Raw genomic sequence first — 24,261 nt, 5'->3', positions numbered from 1 at the left:
CAATTGCATCCTTTGGCGTCCTCTCTCCTCGTCCTCGTTTCCTCAAAAACCATTGGATGACAAAGCCAGAGATCCCGCCCATCTGACTTTCTCCTCCAATGGGTTTTGAGAAGGAGGCGAGGAGAGCGGACGCGAGGATTTACCATTGAGATTCTCCCGGTGTCAAACTCAGCCAGTGGTAAAGCCCTATGTTGCATCCTCCTCTTTCTCCTCCTGCTAAACACATTTAAAACCCGCACTCCACAAGTGAAGTCGTCACGCCCTCTCACCAGCTTCTTCACTCGCCTGCCTCTTTGGACCAAAAAGGGATATAACTGCTCGTTAAATCTCTGGAAAATGTATGTATTTAGCTACTGCCGGTGTTTGTTTTGACTTTGAGTGAATTCTCATGTACGCTGAAAAATGCTCGTAGGCCGACACACTTTTTTTTTTATGGATACATTCTGTAGCTTGCAACAGCCTAAATGTTGTTGATATGCATACATGGTTAGGGTTTTATTGACATTTTGGAATAGTCGATGTGGGCTATTGCAAGTCCTTTTTAGATTGCCTTTACGGCTGAATAGAAATGTATATTTCTGCGTTTTGTAGGCTGTCTAGTCCTAGGCTACACAAAGCCTAATGGCACGCTGTGATTTTGCTAGGTAGTAGGCTAGCTCCCTAGAACGACAACCTAGTCGATGGATTCTTACAAAGGTGGCTGTCGCTCACTGTACAGGAACATGACATATTTTTCTCGTTGAGCTTCTTGGGCGACTCCGTTTTGAACATGACAAAGTTCTCGTATTACGGAATGTGTCATTTTTGAAGATGTGGCTAATGATTTACTGACGACTTGAATATTCATCTCGAACTGTGCAGAGTATTAATGGAATGTGACAAACGAGGTGGAGGTTATAGATGATCTGCCATCTTACAGTGCAAAAACAGTGTCCGACATTCAAGGACGATGGAAGGACTATTGTATTAAACATGGGCCTACAAGGACATGGCTTCGTTTTTTTTTATAAGAAAATAATAATTGACCTATTGGGATATCAGTTATGGCATGCTCGACATCTTGAGGCTTCAATATTTTGAGTATGATTAGTATTATTGATAGGCCTCAATTTGTTGATGCCACGCCAGCAAGGCCTGAATATATTTGTATGTCAGATCGTTATGGTAATACTCACATTGGGAGGAAGAAGGTTTGATGCACTTTTTTTTTAACATTTGTATCATAAACCATTTTTGAAAAGGTCATGATGAAATGAAAGTGGGAATTGTAAGCCCTTTTTAGACGCCTTGTATGATCCGTACAGTACATGATACCAGGGGTGTAACTTTGGTTATATAAGTGGGGGGGGGGGGGGGAATTATTATATATAAAATATCTATCCAGTCAGATGAACACTCCAAACAGCCTATCTGATGGCTCGGAGGGGTCCGTATGGTCCTAAAGCAGACCGTGGCCTTGTTTTGTATCACATTCCAATTATAACTGGGGGGTGGGGACAAAAATGGACTTTCAGAATGTGGAGGGGGGGGACATGTCCCCTGTGAAAGTTGAACCCCTGCATGATACAGACAACATCTTAGTAGCATTATGCGTTTACATTTTAGCAGATGCTCTGGATAAGTGTGACTTGCAGTGACTGCATACATTTTTTAAATTTTTTTTTATGGCTACAGTTCCCCTGTGGGAATCAAACTCACAAACCTGGTGTTGCAAGTGCATACCATGCTCTACCAACTTAGCCACAGGGATCTTATTTTATTTATAGTCCTTAGTGTGCTCTAAAATATGGATGTTTTTAAATTATGAAATAAAACATTTTCACATTAATTTATTCAACATAACAAATAGAATATCTCAAGTACTTTAAAACATTTTTTAGTTCATATTAAAACATTGTTTTAAACAATATACTCTACAAGTATATCACATTTCCAGAGTGTGTTCTCAGCAACTTTTTAAGTTATGATAAATGTCATTAGCACCACCAACACCGGGAATAGGGGGGAAATGTATTTAAAGGAAACTCCCTCTGCTGGTGATTTGCTGAATGTGCAATCTAAAGGAGAAACTAATATTGTGTGTTCTATTAATGTAATTGTCTGCAGAATTTCCAATCCTTCCTATATCTACAATACCACTCAAAGGTTTGGCCACCTATTTATTCAAGGATTTTTCTTTATTTAGACTATTCTATGTTGCAGAATTATTTTTGGTTGCTACCTGATTCCGTATGTGTTATTTCATCGTTTGTCTTCACTATTATTCTACAATGTAGAAAATGGTACAAATAAAGAGAAACCCTTGAATGAGTAGGTGTGTCAACGTTTGACTGTTACTTTATATAAATCCAGTCGTGCCTTTTTCAAAGTCCGCTATGAATACCAGGCATGGTTTCCTGGGGTTTTAATAGTGTTCTATTGTTTCCGGTACTTGTCTTATCTCCGCTGTATCGTCCATGTAATAATAAAACTTGTCAGATTAGGATGAATAATACCTGTTTTAAGGCTGGACAAAGTTGAATTACAGTTTAACGGATGCCCCGCCTTTTCTCCACACCCCGCAAAAAAAGTTGGGTGTTATTTTTTGGGGGCAAAAAATATGCGGCGCTTTGTCTATAATGCACTGTCCGCTCTCCCAAGTTGATGCGCAAGAGACCAAACAGCCTCAGATCACACATTCAGATCATGTTCGAGCCACGGCTTGGACAGTGAAACACATGTTCACACCTGCAGGCGGCATGCAGATGTTTAGTTTCTGTCATGGCTGAAGCCATACTATGTGTCCAGGTTAAACGTGGGACGGCCCTCATTATAAACAGTCGGTTAACTTCTTGGCGCACCCGCTCTGAATTGCAGAGCGCCAAATTTAATTTCTAAAAATATTTAATTTTCATGAAATCACAAGTGCAATATAGCAAAACACAGCTTAGCCTGTTGTTAATCCACCTGGTGTGTCAGATTTAAAAAAAAGCTTTACAGCTAAAGCAAACCAAGCGTTTATGTAAGGACATCTCTCTCAGCAGACAAAACATTACAAAGTAGATTGGTCAGCAAAGCAATAAAATGAATTGCTTACCTTTTGATCTTTGGATGTTTGCACTCACAAGACTCCCAGTTACACAAATGTTCCCTTTGTTCCATAAAGATTATTTTTATATCCAACATACCTCCATTTGGTTGGTGCGCAGAAATCCACAGGCTCGAGCAGTCACGACGGGGTAGACAAATTCCAAATAGTATCCGTAAAGTTCGTAGAAACATGTCAAATGTTTTTCTTAATCAATCCTCAGGTTGTTTTTACAATAAATAATCGATCATATTTCAACCGGACCGTAGCTTTTTCAATAGGAGAGAGCGAGAGAGAATTTCTGCTCCAAGCTGTTGCGCATGCAAAACTCTGCTGGCACCCAGCCATCCACTGACGAGATGTGATCATTCTCGCTCATTTTTCAGAATAAAAGCCTGAAACTATGTCTAAAGACTGTTCACACCATGTGAAGCCATAGGGAAAGGAATCTGGTTGATATCCCTTTAAATGGAGGGAAGGCATGCAATGGAACAGGGAGATTTCAAAATAAGAGACACTTCCTAGTTGTATTTTCCTCAGGTTTTCGCCAGCAATATCAGTTCTGTTATACTCACAGACAATATTTTGACAGTTTGGAAACTTTTGCGTTTTCTATCCTAATCTGACAATTTATATGCATATTCTAGCTTCTGGGCCTGAGAAATAGGCAGTTTAATTTGGGTATGTTTTTCATCCAAATATCAAAATACTGCCCCCTACACTCAACAGGTTAAGGTCATGGTTAATGCATCATGTTCAGATCTATTAGAAGCAATTTGAATAGACAAAACAATGTAATTGAACCAATTGACTGACCAGAGATCAGGGCATTCATCAGCAAAGATGCTGACAGTGTTTTGGGCAACCAAAATGATTGATTGAAATTGAAGTGTCAGCTTTATGGTGATTTCGTAACTTAAATTTTACCGGTAGTAGTAGGCCAATCGATAACACCAAGACGGAATGCGTTTTGAAGTGGAGCCGCCGAGAACCGCTGGCATGTCCAGCAAAGTACATCGCCAGTGGCACGCGCACGCTTCGAGAAGATCAGCAGCTCCACAATCATGTGATTGACTGTCTCCAAGGTGGGGGCTTTTCGTGGCAGCCAGACGAGACAATTGAAGGAGGATGCGGTGAGCAAAGTTACTGGGCTCGAATTTAGTCAAGCTTGCTCTATACAGATTGATGCTTCTAATTGTGCATGTTATAAACTACTTTTATTTTGATGATAGGCTATACGCTATGGCTGGATTTGTATTTTTCTTATTTTTTCCCCCAATACTACATTTTAATTTGGCAGACCTAACTTGATAGAATAGGCCTTGTAGAAAGAGTCAGACAACCTGGTTCGATTCCAGGCTGTATCACAACTGGCCGTGATTGGGAGTCCCATAGTGCGGCGCACAATTGTCCCAGCGTCGTCAGGGTTTGGCCGGTGTAGGCCGTCATTGTAAATAAGACCATATGCCAGTGGAAGGGAGGACAGTAGCAGGTGACCCAACTGGTTTGACTTATGATTTCCCATTGTAGCCAATTCAGTTGCTGTAATTCCATTCGATTTTTAATCACTAACTAATTGGTAGGTCTACCATTACTGCTGTAAGCTTTCATTATCCTTGCTCATGAGGGAGAGAAATGTGAAAGTATCTTAAAGATATGTGGGTTTTTGAAACAGAATTACAAGGCAATATTTCTTTACATTTTAAAGAAGTTAATCAATCTCAAACTAAAGATGCACTGTATTTTTAATTATCAGATCTTCAATCAAAACCTAATATTAGATAAAGGAAACAAGTTTTTTTAAGTTATGCAACACCCAATTTGCCTGTGTGAAAAAGTAATTGCCCCCTCACACTCAATAACTGGTTGTGCCACCTTTAGCTGCAATGACTCCAACCAAACTCTTCCTGTAGGTGTTGTTCAGTGTCTAGTTACTTTGGAGAAGTTTTGCCCCCACTCTTCCATGCATAACTGCTTCAACTCAGCGACATTTGTGGGTTTTCAAGCATGAACTGCTTGTTTAAAGTCCTCAATTAGGTCTGGACTTTTGACTAAGCCATTCCAAAACTTCAAATGTCTTGCTTTTTAGCAATTTTCATGTAGATTTGTGTGTTTTGGATCATTGTCTTGCTGCATGGCCCAGCTGCGCTTCTGCTTACAGATGGATGGCCTGACATTCTCCTGTAGAATTCTCTGATACAGAGTAAATGGTTCCTTCTATTAAGGCAAGTTGTCCAGGTCCTGAGGCAGCAAAGCGTCCCCAAACCATCACACTACCACCACGCTTGACCATTGGTATGAGGTATGTAATGGGACCTATCTTGTCCAAAAAGTTCACTCAAGTTTGCTTAAAAAAAAGCACCTGGGTGATCATTAAGACTTTTGGAAGTACGTTTTATGAATAGATGAGTCAAGTCTTAACTTTTTGGACAACATGGGCCCCATTTATGCCTTGCGAAACCTTAAAATCCAGCAGTGTTTGGTTATGTGACCAGCAGATGCATATCTGTATTTCCTGTCATGTGAAATCTATAAATTAGGGCCTAATGAATTTATTTCTATTGACTGATTACCTTGTATAAACTTTAACTCAGTAAAATCTTTAATTGTTTGCATGCTGTTTTTGTTCAGTATACATGACAACGATGTGTTTTGAGATTTCCCCTTCAGTCTTCTGTGAATAGGCAGCCTCTTTGACCCCAGCCATAGGGCCATTTATCCACCCTTTTGTCTAGTATTTTGTTAGCCAATTTCTATAGGCTTGACTGACAAGGTGAACACATTGTGCCACAGGCAAAGTCTTCCTGGGCAAGCCTTTAATTCCCCCTCTCTGTCTAGACTTGACAGTTCATGCAGCTTTAGTATTCTGATCATGGAATTCTGAATGTGTGTACGGATCCCCTTTTCCCACGCTATATAAAGTTCAGGAGTGGGATCTCTGCTACTTTTAAGAGTTATGATCCAATTTGTAAGCGTTTACCAACAGTGAATGTGAAAATGGATTTAAAATGCTTGCTGGTGATTTGCAGGATGTGCAATTATACAAGCATAAGGAGGTCTGATTGGTTACATTGCCTACTATGCCAATGTATCTGTATACAATGGGCCATAACTTTAAAACTAGCAGAAATCCCACTCTGAAACTTTGATATGCCTGTAGAGTATATTATATTCAACATTTATATTTTTCTTTATTCATAAATGTCAAATGTTATTGAAATCAAAATACTACTCATTACAGAGCAAGCAATAAAGGTTCATATGACACCAACTTTTAATTTGTAGCACCTACAGATGAAACATTATGGAGTCTTAAAGGAGACCTGGGTAAGGTCAATGTCACATTGCAACTACAATTAAATATTTCTCAATTATGCCTTAAGAGACATATGTCATATGTGAACAAGCTTTCCTCCAAAGGACCCTTTATTGATAAAATGGAGTGAAAGTCATGGTGTTCTTGTTGTGAGGAATCACCCATACATATACAGTACCAGTCAAAAGTTTGGACACCTACTCATTCCAGGGTTTTTCGTTGGACTATTTTCTACATTGTAAAATAATAGTGAAGACATCACAACTATGAAATAACACATATGGAATCTGTTTTAGATTCTTGAGTAATTCAAATGTTTGGCTAATTTATAAAAGTAAAAAAAAACTGAAGTCACATTTTACATAAGTATTCAGACCCTTCACTCAGTACTTTGTTGAAGCACCTTTTGGCAACAATTTACAGCATTGAGCCTTCTTGGTATTACGCTACAAGCTTGTCTCACCTGTATTTGGAGAGTTTCTCCCATTCTTCTCTCCAGCTCTCAGGTTGGATGGGGAGCATTGCTGACAGCTATTTTCAGGTTCGATCGGGTTCAAGTCCGGGCTCTGGCTGGGCCACTCGAGGACATTCTGAGCCTTTCCCGAAGCCACGCCTGCGTTGTCTTGGCTGTGTGCTTAGGGTTGTTGTCCTGTTGGAAGCTGAACCTTCACCCCAGTCTGAGGTCCTGAGCAGGTTTTCATGAAGGATCTCTCTCTCTCTCTCGCTCTGTGCTGCCACCACCATGCTTCACTGTAGGGATGGTGCCAGGTATCTTCCAGACGTGACAATTGGCATTCAGGCCAAATAATTAAATCTTGGTTTCATCAGACCAGAGACTCTTGTTTCTCATGGTCTGAGAGTCTGTATAACGCAACAAATTGTGGAAAAAGTCAAGGGGTCTGAATACTTTCTGAAGGCACTGTATCCTTCGTTGTCATAAGATTAAAATGTTAACACTTATCAGAGGGTGCACTGTTTTCATATTTAAGAATTGCAATAACATACACACATCTGGGTCATGCTGCTCATTATAGGGCTATGTTAGGCCCACTAGTCACATTGTCATGTAAAACTGTAGTAGAACAGGTGTCGTTAGCTGAACTTCTATTCAGGTGAAATTGTAAGAACACCATTGCTTGAGCTTTCTGACTGTCCTGCCTCTGGACTATAATTTTTAGCTGCTGATGGAGGATTCAGGCTACTGGTGGCAAACAATTCTAACTCTTCACGTTGTTATTTGTTACATGCTTTGTTAACAACCGCTGTAGGACGGGTGTACAATAACAGTGAAGTGCTTACTTAGTCTGCGTCTGTTCTTTAGGAGGTGTTACAAATACTGTTTGAGGAGTTTGCGAGCCATAGTAACATGGACTAGCTTGGATATTTGCGAACAGCGCAACTCTCCCACTGACGTCACTTATCGCGCAAGTTTGTGTGTGTGTGTGCGCGCCTCAGCAAATGGAGGGGGCAGTGCGTTTTGTGAATTGAATTTAGGCTCGGGGGGGCCTAAAGATGGGGTAGGAGGGAGGATTAGGGTGACTGTCAGACCCTTTTCTGGGGGGGGGGGGGGGGGCAGTTACTAGGATATTGGTTTTGACTCTGTCTTGAGTGCGTAAATAAATTAAATACAGTAGTGTTTGATTGGCTTAAGAAATAGATTCCTTGGGCTGGATTTCCAGACACAGATTAAGCCTATGCCTGGACTAAAGAGCGCGCTCAATGGTGAATGTCAATTAGATTGCTTTTCACAAAAGCAAAGGCATGATGACCTCTCACCCAAATTTCACACACTCTCATCTTGGTTTTCATTTGATTTGTTTTCTTCTTTTACCCCTCAGTAGACAAACCTTAACTAGACTGAAGGTTAAACTCTATCTCCCTCCCTCCAGCGTTGTGAATCATGTCGTCTGTGATGCAGAAGTTGCTCACCCCCGTGGCCAGCGGCCCCGCGGAGCCCCCCAGGAACAAGGTGACCGTGGTGGGGGTGGGCATGGTGGGTATGGCCTGTGCCGTCAGCGTCCTCCTCAGGGTAAGTCTAACTATATCACCGTCTTACTGCTACTTTACTGCTATTGCTTTATTAGTACTAGCTTACTCTTGAGTTTACCTCTACTATTGTGATGCCAACAAATGGTTACTACTCAGTTATTATGTAGGCTAGTTGTAATTGTGGATTTTACCATGTAATTTCTAATTAAATACCCGGTATTCATATCCTTCCTCTCCTTCTGGCCTTTCGCCTCCTCTCCACCCTACCTTCTTCCTCTTTCCTGTAGGACTTGGCTGATGAGCTGGCTCTGGTTGACGTGATGGAGGATAAGCTGAAGGGAGAGATGATGGACCTGCAGCACGGGAGCCTCTTCCTAAAGACGTCTAAGATAGTCGCTGACAAAGGTAAGAGAATTGTGTGGATGCCACTGGGGTGGCTCAGAGCTAAAATATTTATGTAGTTTTGCAATTGAACATGTAATGCAGCCTGTTTTGAAACGAGAGACCTTATCAGGGTAAGGTTCTGATTACCATTTTTATTTTTTATTTTACCCCTGCTAAATGTGAAATGGAAAAATGATACGTAATTCAATTGCTCTTTCCCGATCTCTGTCCAGATTATGCCGTAACGGCTAACTCCCGCATCGTGGTTGTGTCCGCTGGCGTGCGTCAGCAGGAGGGAGAGAGCAGGCTCAACCTGGTCCAGAGGAACGTCAACATCTTTAAACACATCATCCCACAGATTGTCAAACACTCCCCCAACTGCACCCTTATTGTGGTGTCCAACCCAGGTACACACACACACATACACACACACACAAACAACCAGGTATACACACAAACAACCCGGTACACACACAAACAATCCGGTACACACAGACATTTAAAAAAAAATCTTGGACACACAAAATTGTCTCATTCTCCCCTAGAGATTGTGTTGTCCCAACATTCCACCCTTATCAACTACTACAGTATCACACCACTCCACATTACAAGATAGGGTGGTCACTGTGACAACAAATTCGGTGACATGGATAGGCAATCATTCATTAACATTGTCAAGGATAAGTGTGCGTGTGACCCTATCCCCGTTTTTTTTCCCTACCCCCTAGTGGACGTGCTGACCTATGTGACGTGGAAGTTGAGCGGATTGCCCAAACACCGTGTCATCGGCAGCGGCACCAACCTGGACTCCGCCCGCTTCCGTTTCCTGATGGCTGAGCGCCTGGGCATCCATGCCTCCAGTTTCAACGGATGGGTGCTGGGAGAACACGGCGATACCAGTGGTGGGGATGATGGGGATAGTGTTGACGTCAGTGGCGTGTGTACTTCAGTGGGAATCTGAGCTCGCGTGTGTGAATGTCTTGTCACATCTAGTAAGCCACAAGGCTGTTGGCAGATTTAAAGGCTTTAAATGAATCCCACGAAAGTACTTGTTTTGGCATGGCTTTTTACATCACTCTGCACATCCAATTGTCTCTGTCAGAAAGAATGTGTTATGAATGAGTTGAGTCTGCTTGTTTTAAATAGGAAATTCTAATATATCTGTTTAAATGAATGAGTAAATATCTGATTTGCTCCCTGCGTGTCCTAGTCCCTGTGTGGAGTGGTGTCAATGTGGCTGGAGTCAACTTGCAGAAGCTGAACCCAGAGTTTGGCCTTGACGGAGACAAGGAGGACTGGAAGGCCACCCACAAGGCAGTGGTCGACAGGTAACTTACCCTGAACCTACCCCCAGCTCCATCTAGTCTAAATATGTGGCTCTGGTAAAAAAAATTGTAGAGGCCCTAGGAAGCTGCCCTGCTGTACACCACACTTTAGATGTTTGACATTAGAGAAGCTTCCATTAAAGAAAGCTCATACTCCACAATATGGCAGAGGTTAAAAAGCCATAAAACAAGTTTTTTTTATTCAACATGTTATGGTCAATAATATCAAAGGCTGCACTGAAAATGTCAGTCATTTGTGTCAGTGTAGTACATGTTGAGTGCCCTTCACTATAAGCATGCTCAAAGTATGTTACTTTGTTTGCAGAGAATGGCCAACACCCTTTTTTTCCCCCTAACAGTTTTCTAAGAGCTGGCAAATAGCTGATAGGTCTGCTGTTAGAACCAGTAAAGGCCGCTTTACCTCTCATACAGGTTCCTCTCATTGCGAGAGAGTCCTGTTCAAGATGGCAACAGTCGGATGTTGACTGACGGTGACTGTTTTTTGTGTGCTCCTCCAGTGCCTACGAGGTGATTAAGCTGAAGGGGTACACTAACTGGGCCATCGGCCTGAGTGTGGCTGATCTCACTGAGAGCATCATCAAGAACATGAGCAGGATCCACCCTGTCTCCACCATGGTCAAGGTGACGGGATAACCCAAACAGTCACACATTATCCACATGCGGAAATGTAAACACACACACAAGAATAAAAACACCCATTTCTATGTGATTTATAACTGACGGTTGTGTTTTGTTTCCCTAGGACATGTATGGTATTGGCGAGGAGGTGTTCCTGTCCCTGCCATGTGTGCTGAACAGCAACGGAGTGGGCAGCGTGATCAATATGACCCTGACCGACGCTGAGGTGGGACAGCTGAAGAAAAGCGCAGACACACTCTGGGGCATCCAGAAGGACCTCAAGGACATCTAGACACACACATCTACCCTCCCTTTTCCGTTCCCGATGCAGTCAAACACAGACCTATTTCCAACCGTCCTCCGATCTACTGGATCCATCTCCCTTTCATCTTAATCTACTGGTATACTCTTCCTTTCACCCCCCTCCCCCCTTTCCTTTTGTAGGATTAGGTTGCTGTGTTTCCATGCTAGGTACTGTGTGAACCAGTATGACTGTGTGCACCCTCATTGGATTCATGTGTTGAAGCTATTGTACTACGATCAAAAAAAAATGTTGGCTTTATCCTCCGTTTGCACTGTCTTGAAGCACTGTTCTGTTCACTTCCTGTAGTGAGCGCAGAAACACAGACCCTGTAACTCAGTCCTCCTGAGGGGAGCAGTGGTGTTGGTTATTGTGTGAGGAGAGATGTTCAGTCTTTCTTTCTGGCAATCAATGTCAGAGGGAGAGAGGGCAGAGGTGGAATCAATCGAAACGGCCTACTTTATTTAGACTTACTGTAACACCCATGTTGATTGTGTAATGAATGACGACAACAACCAATTAATAAATATTTGAACCTTACGATGCCTGTTGTGTCTAAAGACGTAAATGTTTCTCTGTAAAAACAGGGCTACACAATGCCTCCCTGTGGTTAGATATTGCTACTACATAATCTGACATTTTTCAAGATGAGTTAAGTGGAGAAGGAAATCCAGATCCCTGGCCATGCTTTTATTCACATAAACCATCAAATTAATTTAGACAATTATTGATATTTTCAGCAAAGAAACATTCTGTTAAATAGCCAACACTACTACATGCCTTTTACATTGTTTTTCTTCCCCAACCAACAAATGAAGGTCCTGTCAACTGTTTAGTGGTACTGACAGCTGATTATTATTATTTTTTAAATGTTATTTTACCAAGTAAGTTGACTGAAAACGTTCTCATTTGCAGCATCGACCTGGGGAATAGTTACAGGGGAGAGGAGGGGGATGACTGAACCAATTGTAAACTGGTGATTATTAGGTGACCGTGATGGTTTGAGGGCCAGATTGGGAATTTAGCCAGGACACCAGGGTTAACACCCCTACAATAAGTGCCATGGGATCTTTAATGACCTCAGAGAGTCAGGACACCCGTTTAACGTCCCATCCGAAAGATAGCACCCTACACAGGGCAGTGGGGAATTGGGATATTATTTTTTTTAGACCAGAGGAAAGAGTGCCTCCTACTGGCCCTCCAACACCACTTACAGCAGCATCTGGTCTCCCATCCAGGGACTGACCAGGACCAACCCTGATTAGCTTCAGAAGCAAGCCAGCAGTGATATGCAGGGTGGTATGCTGCTGGCTCAAGACAATTACACTACATGGCCAAAAGTATGTGGACACCTTCAAATTTAGCAACTCATTTTTAGGGGTGTCCACATACTTTTGTGTAATTGTCTTGAATCATCACGTTGCTGAAAGGTGTATAAAATTGAGCACAATGGCCATGCAATCTCCATAGACAAACATTGGGAGTGGCACCATCAACGTGGCACCATCATAGAATTCCACCTTTCCAACTAGTCAGTTGGTCAAATTTTTTGCCTAGTTGTAACAATGGCTCCGCCGTGAGGTGGTAAGCGAAACTCCCTACCGAGATTCAAACAGTCTCTGGAGGCGTAAGAACTGTTCGTCGGGAGCTTCATGAAATGGGTTCCCGTGACCGAGCAGCCGCACACAAGCCTAATCCCCATGAGCAATACCAAGTGTCTGCTGGAGTGGTGTAAATCTTGCCGCCATTGGACTCTGGAGCAGCGGAAATACGTTCTATGGAGTGAGGAATCATGCTTCACCATCTGGTAGTCCGACGGACGATTCTGGGTTTGGCGGATGCCAGGAGAACGCTACCTGCCCCAATGCATAGTGCCAACTAAAGTTTGGTGGAGGAGAAATAGTGGTCTGGGTCTGTTCTTCATGTTTTGGGCTTGGCTCATTAGTTCCAGTGAAGGGAAATCTTAACCCCACAGCATTCCAGACAATTCTGTGCTTCCAACTTTTTGGCAACAGTTTTGGGAAGGCTCATTTCTCTTTCAGCATGACAATGCCCCCCGTGCACAAAGCGAGGTCCATATGCAACAGACTTTACATCCGTCCCCTCGCCCCGACCTGGGCGCGAACCAGGGACGCTCTGCACACGTCAACAGTCACCCTCGAAGCATCGTTACCCATCGCTCCACAAAAGCCGCAGCCCTTGCAGAGCAAGGGGAACCACTACTTCAAGGTCTCAGAGCAAGTGAAGTCACCAATTGAAACACCACTAGCGCGCACCACCGCTAACTAGCCATTTCACATCGGCTACACATACATAAATGGTTTGTTAAGATCGGTGTGGAAGAACTTGACTGGCCTGCACAGAGCCCTGACCTCAACCCCATCAAACACCTTTGGGATGAATTGCAAAGCCGACTGTGAGCAAGGCCTAATCGCCCAACATCAGTGCCTGACCTCACTAATGCTCTTGTGACTGAATGGAAGAAATTCCCCGCAGCAATGTTTCAACATCTAGTGGAAAGCCTTCCCAGAAGAGTGGAGGCTGTTATGGCAGCAAAGGATGGACCAACTCCATATTAATGCCCATGATTTTGGAATGAGATGTTCAATGACAAGGTGTCCACATACTTTTGTGGTGCACTTTTGGACATTTAGTGTATTTTTTCTGATCGGTTGTTACAAGGTGTAATAATTACATCACACAATACATGTACAAAACTTTTATTTAGCAGACTTGTATTTCCCAAACCCAAATTACAAGTAGACAATATGACACACTCTTTACCTCATGAGTGACGCGCTATAACGACGCTGCTATAACTGCTACAACATTAAGAAATTGACAGTCTCCGTTGTTTAAATATTGGTTCCTTCTTGGGAAGAGAAAATGCGTGTCAATTTAGGCAGGAACTTCTAGTTCTCGGAGGTAGAGTAGAATAGGCAACAGTTTGCTTGTCCTGGATCTTATGAGGCTGGCCTTGGATGGGTCAAATTTGTCGCGCTTTCCAAATCGGAGCCCAAACGGGTTGACGTTGAATTTGCTGGTCCGAGTTAAACGATGTTTGCAGATCATTTGTTGCTGGTCTTCATCTTTCAAAAGGTAACAAAGGTTCGCATCGCCAGGTAAATTCGGACTGACAATCTCGCTTCTCATCACCACAGAGTGCCCCACTTGCACCTTAGCAGGTGTTTGTCCTGAGAGAAAAGAGAGAGCATCAAATGATAAAACCGAATTTTCTTAGCTTATTACTTTTGGATATTACAACGTTTGGGCTCAGGACATTATGAGAAGAAAATGAACCTGTAAGAAATCCAAAAGTAATTAGAATATATCAAATCAAGAAATTACCTGGGATATCTGTCCACCCAAATCCACGCGTTGGAGTTCCCCATGTTCCATACTGGCGAGTTATTGCACAAACAAGGAAAAATGCCAGCATTCTCATTCTGTCAAAATCCAAGTGATGCAGAAAGAAACTATATGTTATCTAGACTAAGCTGTCTTTCTTTGATGCATGACGTGTATTCGGTGCCTTTTATATTTCCCTCTGTATGCCCCGGATTGTTAGGAGCGAGATGACAGCGAATGAGTCGCGTTCGCAGCGCTGTCCACTGTTTAGTGGTGCTGAAATGAATAGTTCATTACGTTCTAGGAAATGTTGACAACCGCACCAAGGGATGTCTTTTCTCTGAAAATATGACCGTCAGATGTGGTTATTGTTGAATTGATGCAGTTTGCTAAAGTGCACGAGGGGATTGAGGGATAGGAAAAGAGTATGTGTTATGCGTTTGGCTAAAGTAAACAAATATATGCATCCATACACTGCAAAAATTAAAATCTAAGTAAGATGAAATATCTTAAATCAAGGCAATATATGCTTGTTTTTTGTCTGACAAGATATTTCTTCTGATCAGCCAGTTTTTATGTTGGAGCATTTAACCTGTTTCAAGCTTTTTTGTCCTTAATTATCTTGATAAGATGATATAACTTGATACTGGGATTGTATTACTGGTTCTGAGTAACTTAATGCTCGAAACTAGAATTACCAGAAATATAAAGCTGTTTCATCAACAGTGACAAGTACAAAACTGCTTTGTCAAAGTCCGAATTTCTTATTTCAAGCATCTTATCCTTTTCATCTGTTCACACAATAAGAACAGATAATGACCAAATGGAATTCACTGTTTTATTGTCAATCTTACACACAGCAATCATGCAGACAAAATACAGTACAGAACAAAGACAGTACACTTTTCATATCTGGGGAACACACTATGAGTCATTTGAACTGTTGTACAATTCTATTACATCCCCAAGATGGTATTTGACTTGTACCTAAGTTTGGCTCTTGTTGCTAATTGTGTAATGAGAGGTCAAATCAACCAGCTTTTCAGCATCCACTAACTCAGTGGCCTGTGCAAGGTGTGGGACCTCAACTTGATAAGCCATGACGTTTCTATCAAAGCGTATAGTTTGAAATGGTTGATATTTCAAACAAAAAAGCCTAGAATCAACAAGAAATATGTTTTTGACCAGTCTAAATTCTGTCATACTACCATTCAGTACATTGGCAAAGATCATGGACTTCTGAGTTATGTATTTATTAGAATTTATTTACAAGCCATTTGACTGATACAGCATGGTTTACTTCATTGAAACCTAGGAAGCCTCAATATCCCACGTAAATATTGTAGATCTTTAACCTCTGATACAGGTCCCATCTCCCTTTCATTTGAAAGAATTGGGTGCAATGAACTGTCAACATTTTGGCAGCTTTCATATATTTGGTTCTGATTGATCAAAGACTTGCAAATCTTTTTTAAATTGAGCTTGGAAGCCCATTGTTTAAAGAAACAATGTTTGGACTCAAACCGCATACACATATGTCTAACGATTGGACCCAATGATTTTATCTGTGATGGCAAATGTATCATATAATGTGGTTTAGGTGTAACATTGCGGTCTGGAAAAAGCTCCTTCCAATGCTTCAAATGATTTTCAATGAGTAACTTCAACCTAGACACAGTCGCAATGGAAAGAACAGGTGCAAATACTATCTGTACAATCTCTATTAGCTCAATTATCAGTTGTATATATGCATTGACTTCCAAACTCTCCAAAACAAATGGCAGTATCATTAGCAGGACAAGCATTTGCCCAGATGACTGTTTTAGTTTACCATCACTTGACGTTAATGTACTAACAGAAATTGGGGATGGCCGAACTCTAACATCTAGAGGGGAATAAGGGAAACCAAGAATAGCCAAATTCACTGAGTCCAGATCAATCTGTCCTGACACAACAAGATGATTCAAAACACATTTGATTTTTGGGGCTATGCCCTCCAGAATTACATGCATAATGTCTTGCGGAGTTTGCTGTATGATATCAAAGGCTGGGAATTCAACTAACTTGCTCCTTCTATTGATCCCATATTTTGTTCTCAGGCTGTTGCAAAGCAAGTCCGTCTGCGCCTCTTCTATTGCATCACACTGTCTGTCTGACATGCTTCTCCAATGTCCTTTTAGTATATGCATCCTCAATGAAGTGTGACTGCATGTCCTCAAAAGAACACTCACAGTGTCTGCACTTACTCTAGGCAAAGCCCCCACCCTCTTTAAACCCTGCTAGTTCATGTTGTGCCAGGGTGTCTCCACAGAGAGAGACCATGGCACCATATATAATTTTCTCTCCGTTAATAGTTAGCATTTTAACCCCACTATACAATGTATCCATGTCTTCCCTGATTCTATTCAATATTACATCTCCACCAGATTGACGGAGGTCTGCTGATCTAGCCATGGCAGGTAGCCTGATAGCAGCCAGGTTAGACCTGTATTTTGGATGTATATTTCCTAGGGTGTAGTACACCATTAACAACTTGTTTTTTTGATGTAAAGGATCCTAGTGGATTACATATCTCTATTTCATCCGTGTACAGAACAATCTGCAATGCCTTTGGTGTCTCTGAAAATAAGGGATGTGATTTTAGAAGAGCACCATCCACAATGTCATGAACAAAAACTTTCCCTGCACATCTGGGGTCCCTTTTCAGCCACAGACAAAATCCTTGGGTGTGATAAGAACTGCTCTAGACTTTTGACTAATGGTACATAATGAAATAATTTATCTTTGATGAAAATGACTTTTGATCCTCCACAGTTCATCCTACATATGGTTCATCCTGCATATGGTTTGAGCAATTGGAATTTCCTCTGCGTCCAAACAGCTAAACTGCTTCTTTTTGTAACAGTATTTTTATTGGAATTTCACAATTTTCACCCATATTAAGAGATACAACAACAGAGACAAAGCACACAGAAAAAAAACAAGATAAACAGCACCCACTTACACATATCTACGCTGTCACGACTCCGACCGAAGGACACTCCCCTTCCCGTTCGGGTGGCGCTCGGCGGTCGTCGTCGCCGGCCTACTAGCTGCTACTGATTATTTCCTCCCCCTCCTTATGTGTTGATTGTGTGCACCTGTTTTGAGTTAGGTAGTAGGCTTTATTAGTCAGCCGGCCCGCAGGGTTCCTTGTGCGGGATTAATTATTGTGATCGTCTGTTTGGTGTACTTGTGTGCACGTCTATTGGGTTTTGTGTTTTCCCATTTTGTGGGTTTTCCCCTGGACAGTTTAAGTCCCCCTGTTTGGGGCATTTGTTTGTTCAGTACGCCCTGTGTTTTTGTGAGGGTTGGCTTATGTTCAGCGTTTATCAGTGCATTAAAATAGCACTCCCCTGAACTCTCTGCTTCCTGCGCCTGACTCCTCACCCACTACACTCAGACCGTTACATACGCATATGTATATATACACACACATACACATACATACACACCCATACATATACATACATACACTCATGCATATACACACATATACGCGTACGCACACACACACATACACACCCATACATACGTACACCATTTTCCTCTTCCCGCTCGGTGCTTCGCTCACCCCATCACCATCATTGCGTCTCTCAATACATACATTTTAAACAAACTTACAAACAGAAATTAAACAAAAAAAAAGCTCAGTTTAAACCAAGAGGTTAGGTTCCACACATGGAACGTACAGTGTAGTTCTGAAATACATAGATCCCCGCCATTCTACGAGAATCCTTGCAGCATAATAGCTGATACCTCAGGTTCTAGGTCATTTAGATAAGGTTCCCATACTTTGTAGAACTGGTCTGTTTTAGAATGCAATGTACATGTCAGATATTCCAGAGGCACCCATTCAAATAGTATCTTATGCCAATATTTAATAGAAGGAACCTTATCACTAATCCACTGTAGAAGGATGTTTTTCCTCGCTGCGAAGGTAAGGATGTTGTAAAGCCTCCTTTTACCCACAGAAGTAACATGCCTACTAGGGAGACCTAACAGTAAAGAAACTGGGTCCAATTCTAGATCAACCCCTAGGATATTTTCAATTTCTTGCAGACCACCAGTCCAGTATCTTTGTATTTTGGTACATGACCATAAACAATGTGTTAGGGTGCCTGTATCAGTTTTGCATTTAAGACACTGAGGGGAAGAGGAAGTGGGGCTAAAAGCATGTCTGCGATTTGGGGATATATGCAATCTGTGTATTATTCTTAATTGGATTGCTCTAGTACGATTACATATAGATATTGTTTTTGCATATCTCCAAATGTCCTCCCACATCTCTTCGTCAATAGTAACAGACAATTCTTTCTCCCACACTTGTTTCACCCTCTGTGTGTTGACAGCAGAAAAGGACCTTAAAGTATCATAAAACAGACTTACAGACATTTTCCTTTGTGGGAAAAAAAGCATTATTTCAATGACAGATACATCAGGGTTACCAATTAAGGTGGTGCTCTTCAGAATATAATGTCTTACTTGTAGGAAGCGGAAAAAGTCCTGTTTTGGGAGTCGATATTTCTCGACCATCTGCTCAAATGACAACAACATTTTATCAGCAAATAAGTCATTTAGCTTGCGTATGCCCTTATTAAGCCAAAAGTTAAAGCCAGCATCCAGCAATCCTGGACTGAAATCTGGGTTGTTAAGAATTGGGGTAAGAGCAGAGGTTAGTTTGGACCTTCCCAGGAAGCGTTGAACTGACCTCCATACTTTGAGTGTGTTAAGTGTAACGGGATTATTGCAGTGATCTTCTACAGACTTGAAACTTCTGAAAAATAAAAGATCCTGTAAGGGGTATTTTGAAAGAGAAGTCTCAATGTCTAACCAAATAGAGGAGTCATCATTTGTGATCCAGTCAGAAATATAACAAAGGTGGGCACACCATTGATAGAACCTGATATTGGGCAGGTCCAAGCCGCCCATAGAACTTGGCAGCTGCAATATTGCCATCTTAAGTCTTGGCTTGCGTTTACTCCATATAAAGGAACTTAGCCATCCATTTTCATCCTTTATTACCTTATTTGAGAGTAATACTGGGATCATTTGGATTGGGTAAAGTAGTCTAGGTAAAATGTTCATTTTCAAGAGGGATATCCTACCCAACCAAGAAATCGGGAGAGAGTTACAGCACTCCAGATCCTGTCTTATTGTATCAAACAAGGGAACAAAATTGGCTTTGTACATTTGCTGGAATTTAGGAGTTACAAATATACCCAGATACATGAAACCTGAGGGAGACCATTTAAAAGGGAAGGGGGGAGAAGTATTAGGTACAGAGTGTAGGCTACCAAGTGGCATAGCATCTGACTTAGTTAGGTAATCTTGTAGCCTGAGAATTCGCTGAATAATTCAATAATATTAATAAGAGATGTAATTGAAGTCTCGGGACTAGAGATGAATATCAGGACATCATCAGCATACAAGCTTATTTTATGGTGAACATCACCAATGAGCAGCCCCTGTATAGCAGGCGTTGCCCTGATGGCCTCGGCCAGTGGTTCCATAACGAGTGCAAAGAGGAGGGGGGATAAAGGACAGCCCTGTCTGGTACCTCTGTGTATAGAGAAGCTATTTGACCTTAGCCCATTAGTAAGGACAGCAGCCTGAGGATCATCATATAAAACTTTCACCCATTTTATAAAGTTGTCACCCAGACCATATTTATTTAGAGCAAATAATAGGTAAGACCACTCCACACGATCAAATGCTTTCTCAGCATCTAGGGAGAGCACAAGACCATCCACAGCACTTTGTTGGTAGGCTTGAATTACATTAAGAAGCCGCCTGACATTGTTGCATGACTTACGTCCCTTAATGAAGCCAGTTTGGTCTCCTTTCACAATTAGTGGCAGTGAGTCCTCTAATCTTGTGGCTAGAATTTTAGAAAGCAATTTTCTATCCACATTGAGAAGGGAAATTGGTCTGTACGAGGAACAAGACTCTGGACATTTTCCCTTTCTGAGAATAAGTGAAATGTTGGCTTCTCTCAGCGCTTGAGGGAGTTGGTCATTTGAAAATGAGTGGTTAAACATATCACGCAGTGGCTCAAGGATCAGGCCATGGAACTCTTTATAGAACTCACTACAAAACCCGTCTGGTCCTGGGGCCTTACCATTTTGCAGATTCTTAATTGCGAACATTATCTCTTCCTTGGTAATAGGGGCATTAAGGAGGGACCTCTGCTCTTCGGAGATAGTAGGGAGCTCAATCTTACAAAAGAAGTTCTCCATTAATTTGGGTGCATCATTTGGCAGTTCTGAGGCATAAAGGTTTGTATAAAATGTCTTAAATTAGTCACTTATCAATTTATTTTCATATAAATGATTACCATCAGAATCAGTAATAGTAGCAATTGACTGAGAGTCAGCTCTCTTTTTAGCCAAGTACTTTCCTGGCTTATCGCCATGTTCATATAGCTTTTGCCTGACAAATCTCATTTTCTTTTCAGCGTCCTGTGTTAGGAGAGAGTCTAACGTTGATCTAATGACTGATATTTCCTTTAATAGGGCAGGAGTGGGCGTTTTAATGTAGTCTTTCTCTTTAGTTCCTAATTCACTCTCTAACATTTTTTGCTTTTCACACTTTTTCCGTCTCTTAGTAGCTGTGTATGACATAATCAGACCCCTGGCATACGCTTTACAGGTCTCCCAAAGGAGCGAGGGGTTATCTGTTGATTGAGAGTTAATAGAGAAAAATGCTTTAAACTCTGTAATAAAATATGATGTGAATGTATGGTCTTTAAGAATGGTTGTGTTCAACCTCCAATGTCTTGACCGATTGAATGCCCCGTTGAGTTTTATGTCCAGGATCACCTCAGCATGATCAGATATGACTATGCTTCCTTTCCTAGCGGATAAAACAGACTGCAGAGACGTCCTGGGCATAAAAAAACAATATATTCTAGTCTGACATCCATGAGGTGTAGAGAAAAAAGTGAACTCTCTGTTGGAGGGATGAAAAGCTCTCCAGACATCTGCATACCCCAGATCATCACAAATAGCTTTAAGTGACTTAGCTTGAGGAGAGAGTGAAGCTATACCGCTGGGAAACCTATCGATAAGGGGGTTCAACAAGCAGTTAAAATCTCCTCCAACCACTGCAGTGTTCGAGTTTAATTCTGAAAAGTCTAGAAATACCTTAGTGAGGAAATCAGGGGGGTGAGCAGGGGGGAAGTAAATATTCATTATAGAAATGTTCTGCCCTTGTAAAGTACCATTAATTATAACAAAGCGACCAAATTTATCTTTCACACAATTCAAGACCTTAAGTGGTAAGTTCTTTTTCACCAGAATTGCTACCCCTCTACTTCTGGATGTAAATGATGAGAAAAACACTTGGCCAAACCCCCCTTGTTGTAATTTCAGGTGCTCCTTATCATCCAAATGAGTTTCTTGCAACAGGGCAATATCAATATTTTCTTTTTTCAAAAAAGACAGTACCTTCTTCCTCTTGATGAGGTTATGGCTCCCTCTAATGTTCCATGTACATACACGCAGTCCGTTACCTGCCATTGTATCTTGACCATTCAATATCCAGGCTGGGTCCCACTGTAAAAGTGGGGTGGTACCTTTTTCCATGTGTTGAACTCTCCTCTATCTCACCGAGCATAAACAAACGATATGAACCCTGAACTCGAACTATACTAAACATGTAAAGATCCAAAAGGGGGTTTTCCCACTAGCTAACATGCAGGGGATTTCAACTCTCCAATGTAGACTCTTAAGTCCGCATTGCCGCTCAATAGCCTCATCCTTTATATGTATGGAAAATAAAATCAATAGAAGAAGATTGAGGCTCTTCCACCTAAAACCAAGCCTGGGCACCAATATGGATTCACACATATCTCAGCCTTTGCTATAGCGGCTATTACTTTAGCAAGAAAAATAATAAAGATACGAATATCACTGAGCCGGAGTACGTGAGGACTCCCACCACTGTTTCATGATCAGATTCAACCAAAAATAAACAAAGTTATCCAATGCTGCTGAGGTGCAGCTAAAAAGTTATTTACCCGAGAGTCAAACGCAACAGCCTCTTCAGGTGTCTATAGCTTTTTAGGCGATCCGTTGACCATAATCTTCAATGTGGCCGGGTACAACAGTGCGTAGTCCATCTTCATTCTCCTGAGTCGAGCCTTCGCCTCATCAAACGCTTTGCGTCTTCGTACAACCGCAGTGGAATAATCATTGAAGAATGAGACCTTAGGACTTTTACGTTGACTACCATCAGAGCCGATGTGTCTAGCCGCGTCCATGACGCGCTGCTTGTCGGTGAAGTTGTGGAACTTTATAACCACCGGCCGTGGGCGCTGATTGGGACCGAGGGGCTCTGTCCAGCTTCACACGACCAGCCTTGGTGTCCATTTGTAGGTAGCCAGGGATCCATTCCTCAAAGAATTTTACTGAACGTGTCCCTTCAGAATTTTCTGGGAGTCCCACAACACGAATATTGCATCTGCGTCCTCGATTATCCAAGTCGTCAATGTGCTCCGCCATTTCGCGCACCTGTTTCTCAAGTGCTTTTATCTTAGCGTCCATAGATGTAGTTGAAGTTTCCACTGCATCAATTCTTCCTTCCGCCTCAACAACACGTTTCACAACCCTCTGTAGTTCAGCTGAATGGCCTGCTATTGCTTCCAAGACCGTTCTTATCTTAGCATCGATCACTTTAGTAATGTTATCAGTCATCTTTTGAATCACCGGGTCCATTGTGCCTGGATCCGCAATGGTGTTAGCCTCGCTAACGTTAGCTAGCTCCTCATGCACATCCACAGGGTTGGTGGTTTTGGGCGACTTCTTAGTAGTTCTGTTGGGCCTGTTGTCGGATATTTTTTGCGAAATAGCCGTCAAGACTCATTATATGGTAACTTTTTTAGCCAATTCGACCACTTTTTCAAGCTATGAGATTAATGTAAAAATATAAATTTACGAATGCCACGAGAGCTCGCTGAAACACCGTGTTCTCTCTACGGCGCCATTTTGTCCCCCCCTAAACTGCTTCTTAATAACACTGTCCTGTCTAAATGTTGTTGCAACGCCAGCAGAAGGGTCAATGAAATTGTCAAATATATCCATGGCATCTTCTTCAAGTTGACCTGATGTGCTTCCTGAATGCTTCTTTACCACTGCCTCCATCTGCTTCCTGAGGTCGTCCAATAGTGATGATTGATACTACTAAATTACTTCACCCGTGATTGATTCTTGTGACGTCGGTCCGTCAGAATTGGATGCATTATATTTGACCAACATTCAACCCCATTCAGGACGAATGGGGGTGCCAAGTGTTTGCATAGCCAATACAACATATGGGGCCTATTTCTGCGAATGAATCGAGATTATTTGCTGAGAAACTATGCCATATACCAACCTATAGGCTGAACCACCGATAGGCTAGGCAACATTGAGAAAAGGACTATACGCTTGAAAAGGCTACATGGACTGAACATTGATTAAGAGCGAGGTCAGGTTTCAATGTGTGGATACACACTACACAGCCCTCACATTTGGCTGTCACTGAATGAGGAGGAGCAAAGTTCAAGCGAACGTTGCGTCACGTACAGCCTGCCGCGTCATCATCTGCGGAAATAAACTATAGGCGACCTAGGTTTTGTTTTTGTCGCAATTACTGTTTTTTTCCCTAACTTAAACTATTGTTTCAAAACAAAAGTGTGATTTGTGTAATTATTTAGGCTACTGTAATTAATGTTGAGGTCTCTCAATTGCAAACATATGATGTGCATGATAATAAAACTCCAGTAAGCCTAATATAGTCTACAGCGCTAAATAAGGAGGAAACTATAGCCCTATAAATAGTAGGGACAAATTCATGATATAACTAATAAACA

The 24,261-nt window shown here is 41.8% G+C and overlaps 2 protein-coding genes across 3 annotated transcripts in view; one reads left to right on the top strand and one right to left on the bottom strand.

Annotated features, from left to right (window-relative positions):
- The window catches only part of LOC139392792 (pyridine nucleotide-disulphide oxidoreductase domain 1), a 783,634-nt gene that overhangs the window by 704,439 nt on the left and 54,934 nt on the right, over positions 1-24,261 (bottom strand). The window lies entirely within an intron of this gene.
- Positions 108-11,561, top strand: LOC139393291 (L-lactate dehydrogenase B chain). 2 transcript variants are annotated; one of them, XM_071141811.1, is made up of 8 exons: positions 108-338; positions 8,273-8,412; positions 8,660-8,777; positions 8,990-9,163; positions 9,485-9,658; positions 9,967-10,084; positions 10,600-10,723; positions 10,845-11,561. In XM_071141811.1, the coding sequence occupies exons 2-8, from the start codon at positions 8,284-8,286 to the stop codon at positions 11,010-11,012; spliced, it is 1,005 nt and encodes a 334-aa protein (XP_070997912.1). In that variant the 5' UTR covers positions 108-338; positions 8,273-8,283; the 3' UTR covers positions 11,013-11,561. The 2 variants fall into 2 exon arrangements, with proteins under 2 accessions (XP_070997912.1, XP_070997913.1); XM_071141812.1 differs by having other exon boundaries at positions 148-338; positions 8,222-8,412.

This window comes from Oncorhynchus clarkii, chromosome 33 (genome assembly GCF_045791955.1).
Source record: "Oncorhynchus clarkii lewisi isolate Uvic-CL-2024 chromosome 33, UVic_Ocla_1.0, whole genome shotgun sequence".
NCBI classification, from domain to species: Eukaryota; Metazoa; Chordata; class Actinopteri; order Salmoniformes; family Salmonidae; genus Oncorhynchus; species Oncorhynchus clarkii.
Note: the sequence above shows the minus strand (reverse complement) of the source record. Positions and strands in the feature narration are given on the sequence as shown.

Excerpts from the sequence above, each read along its gene's own strand:
- LOC139393291 (XM_071141811.1), top strand. The coding sequence starts at position 8,284 with ATGTCGTCTGTGATGCAGAAGTTGCTCACCCCCGTGGCCAGCGGCCCC. Across the intron at positions 9,164-9,484 it reads TATTGTGGTGTCCAACCCAG|TGGACGTGCTGACCTATGTG; the intron begins GTACACACACAC and ends CCTACCCCCTAG. Across the intron at positions 10,724-10,844 it reads CTGTCTCCACCATGGTCAAG|GACATGTATGGTATTGGCGA; the intron begins GTGACGGGATAA and ends TTGTTTCCCTAG.